This window comes from Cariama cristata, unplaced genomic scaffold, assembly GCF_000690535.1.
Source record: "Cariama cristata isolate BGI_N322 unplaced genomic scaffold, ASM69053v1 scaffold26387, whole genome shotgun sequence".
NCBI classification, from domain to species: domain Eukaryota; kingdom Metazoa; phylum Chordata; class Aves; order Cariamiformes; family Cariamidae; genus Cariama; species Cariama cristata.
In genome coordinates, this window is record NW_009625311.1 from 102 (window position 1) to 3907 (window position 3806).

The 3806-nt window shown below is 48.5% G+C and overlaps 1 protein-coding gene across 1 annotated transcript in view; it reads left to right on the forward strand.

Annotated features, from left to right (window-relative positions):
• Positions 1-746: 746 nt before the first annotated feature.
• The window catches only part of RDM1 (RAD52 motif containing 1), a gene marked incomplete at both ends in the record, with an annotated part of 3923 nt that continues 863 nt past the window's right edge, over positions 747-3806 (forward strand). Inside the window, 4 exons of the mRNA XM_009703574.1 lie at positions 747-926; positions 1306-1428; positions 1908-2070; positions 2628-2726. Of these exons, the coding sequence (XP_009701876.1) occupies positions 747-926; positions 1306-1428; positions 1908-2070; positions 2628-2726 (565 nt within the window). The remainder of the gene's footprint in view (positions 927-1305; positions 1429-1907; positions 2071-2627; positions 2727-3806) is intronic.

Here is a 3806-nt window from a genome sequence, read left to right on the forward strand (position 1 = left end):
CCCAGCGCTCGGCGTGAGGCCCAGGATCCCCCCAGGGTCCCTTTCCCCCACTGGAGCTAAAGCCCCAGCTCCCCCCCCATCTGTACTGATGGCTTCACCTGTGTGCTAATAGTATATTTTTTAATCCTTCCCTTTTATTTTGGGGGGTTTTAATCATTTTTTTATGTTTCCTTGTCTCCCTGAGGCAGGCTGGGTGCAGGGCAACCCCGAGGGGGTGTCGGGCCACCCCAGGGTGATTTCTGCCCGTGCGCCACGGCCGCTTTTGTGGTCTGGACAGCAAAACTACTACGAGCCCAGCACAAGGTGGAAGAGCTGGAACAAAACCGTGTTAGTCTGCCTGCAAAATATTGTGTTAAATGTTTCACCGAAAGCTTCGGCGAAACAGTGCGCACACAGAAAGGGTGGCAGAGAGCAACAGACAGTCTGGGATGAGGGTGACAGGGGGGACAGAAAATCCCACATCTGTCTTTGCTCTCCTCCTGCCGCAGAGGCTGGATGATAATGGAGACGAGATGTCATCAGGGTCAGAGGTCCAGCCAGGCTGAGCTTACTTTTAGGAAGAGATCCTCATCTTCAGCCTCACTGCTTGTTCCAGGGCTTACTGCCACTAAACTGTACAAAAAACTTTCCTTGTTTTCTAGGTGATTAGGTCTTGTGAGTAGCCCTCTCTCTCTCTCACTGTTGCTCAGCCCCTGGAGCACCCATAGATATTTCAAAAGACCCTTTTTTCTCTTGTTTTTCCTCAGCATTCCCTGTTTTCAGTGTTTTCCAAGTTTGGGCCGCTCTACTCCGTGCGAGCACACAGAAATGCTGCTGTGGCAGGGCCTGGATATTACGCCATCATCAAGTTTTATTCAGCTGGAGATGCTAGCAGAGCCCAGCGCGCGTGCAACGGGCAAAGGCTGTTTCAGAAATCTCCCTTGAAGGTAAGCAGAACGGCCCCAGCTGTGCAACTTGCAGGACTCAGCACCGTGACCTGCAGCAGCAGGGTAGAATCACATTAAATACTTGTTGATCTCAGTGATGTTTCCTGTGCAAAAAGTTTACTACCTTGTGGCTGGGCACTACCACTGTGGTTACATCCCCCACCGCTGGCTCCCAGGTAGCATTTAAGCAGTAAAATGGCAGCATCCCTCCTCTGGAATAATTTGCAGGGCCTGTTCCTGGGTAAAAAATATTTAGCATATCTCAGAAGCATGCAATAGGTTACCTTCGGATGACTCTCCCGGAGCTATCAGTGATGTGTCTGTAGTGGGAACCTTACAAGCAAAGCCTGGCTAACCAGGGTTCTTCTTTCCTGGACAGGTTTGTGTTTGCACCAAGCAGAAGGGGTTTCAGCAACAAGTCCTTGCTCTCAACAGCAACAAGTGCCAGGAGTTGGCCAACCATTACCTTGGCTTTAACGGCTGGTCCAGTCGCATCATCACAGTAAGGGGCCCTTCATCATCCTTCCCCTCATCTTCTTCTTAATTAGAATGGTTGGTGGAATAAGAAGAATTGTCCTCAAATCAGGAAGTAATAGACAGCTACAGGAGCTGCATTTTGGACCACAAAGGGGGGTCTTTTGAAAGCCTGGGGAGAGAAGATTGCTATGGGTGTCAGCACTGGCTTGCCTTCTGTTACAAAAAATGGAGGTGGCTGTGATTAAAGCATTGCAGGGCCTGACAGTAGTCTTCATGTGCTGAAAGTGTCTAAGATGACGGAGACTCCCAGAGGATGGGGACTATAAGGTATTTCTAAAATAGGGTCAAAACAGTAAACGTCCCTGCTCTGCCTTTACCGTGTGTTTCTGCCTTGGAGTCACGCGCTGTGCAGTGATGGTCTGTGGTATGCAAGCATAGGCCTAAGTGGTCATAACATCCCCTTCCTATTTAATCGAAATTAATTATCTGTGGTCTTCCCAACAGCTGCAGAATGTATCTGGATTTGGCATTGAGAATGAGGAACTGGGAAAGACATTACAGAAGCGATCAGTGAAATACCTGTGTGCTGTAGAGGTGACACTGCCCAACCATGGAGTACGCACAAGGGGAGTTGCCCTTGGCAAGGCAGATATAGAAAACAGTGAAGGTACGTTTTGGATGCAGCTGGAAGTCTCTCTTAGCAGCTGTTGCAGACCCTGGTCAATCTTGCTTTTGCATAGTTTGTGGGTCTGATAAAGCATCTGAATTTAGCTGGAGGCAAGGATCTGTGCAGGGCCTTGTGAGCTGCTGTGCTATGCAGCAAGGGATCCTGAACATGCCTCTTCCCTCCCTGCTTCACACCAGTATCGCATTCCTACCCTCCGTTCTCTCCCTCTTGCCTGCAGCGTTATTCATTCCCCATCACAGCCAATTCTGGTGTGAACATGCCATGTGATGGTGTCCATGGCACTGCTTGGCTGCCAGCGGGGCTCTGCACTGCCTGCTGCCCTCGGCAGGGTCCTGACACAGGCTTGAGGATCGTGTGCTGGCACATGAAGCCCCTGTGAGGGTGCTGCCATGCTGCTGACAGCTCCCGAAACTTAAGCAGCTTTCTTATCAGATCCATAAAGCTGTGTTTGGTGATATTTCCTAGTGCAATGCAGCTGGTGTGCTTCATATGCAGAGTGTCATCCTAATATCAATAACGCTGTTTGTTGTGTTCAGATCCTCTCGAGTTTGTCACAGCCACAAGAAGAGTTCAGAAACTCGCTGTTGGGAAAGCTTTGTCTAGTGCTTTTCAGAAGATACTCCTCGTAGTCTTAGGTAGGGCCTATTTTTTAATTAAACACTGGGGTGTTTGGGCTAATGGTATTATAACTTTCATGATAATTGATATGAATTCTTTTTCTCTGAACCTTTTTTGGGATTCATTGAGGCTTGGGGGGGTCTAAGGCAAAATTAGACTTGTGTTGTGGTTTGTAATGATTTAACAGAGTGGTTCCACCCTATGAGCTATGTGAGTGAAAGGAAAATCCAACAGGAGGTCAGATTTTATGATAAATAAGTCATTGAATGTCCAAATTCCAAGAGTCTAAACGCTGCCAGGGAGAGCTTTTTAACGCTACATGTGCATGCTGAATAGGGATGTGAGGAAGTTCTGCTTCCAGGAGTAACCTGAACTGAATTGCAGCATTTTGTACTTTCCTGTCCTGGTTCCAAGCCAGCCAGGTGCCGTCAAAGGTCCGTGCACCACTGTTGCGTTCAGTGTTGCTTCTTTGAGGCTGTTCTCTCCTTGGAGTTTTTAATCATAGAAGCTGGCTCTGTGCCTACCCAGGAACTGCTAGATCTGCCTTCTCTGGGTTCCAGGTCTTGTGCTTTCTGAGCTTTTAGGTAACGTCTGTTTATGTGATATCTGAGCACTTTAGTCTCTTACGCTTATCAGGACAGACCCTGATGGGATCAGGTCAGTGCTGCTATCCTCATTTTACAGAGAGGGGCCTTTCATCTGCCAGATTCCTCCCCTGGGTTCTTTAAGGTGTTCTTTATAAAGGCGGGTTTCTGGATTCAGGTGTGTCACCATTTAAGGCTGGGCCGAGGCTTACAGCGGGTGGCAGATGCTCTCTGTTAACCTTGTCCTTTCCCAGAGGAGGAAGAAGAGGAGAAAAGGGAGAGAGACTGACGGGTTGGAAACTTAAACCAAACTTTAATAAAATAATAACAGTGAAAAGAGTATGAATGATATTAGAACTAATACTACCGATAGTAGAAATAGAAATATACAAAAACGATATTGCCCTTCCCGATGATGGCCGCGGGACCGCGTGCCACACAGCAGTAGCTCGCAGTGCTCACAGGGCAGGGCAGGCACCCAGACGTCCACGAACTCGACTCCCCCGCAGGCAG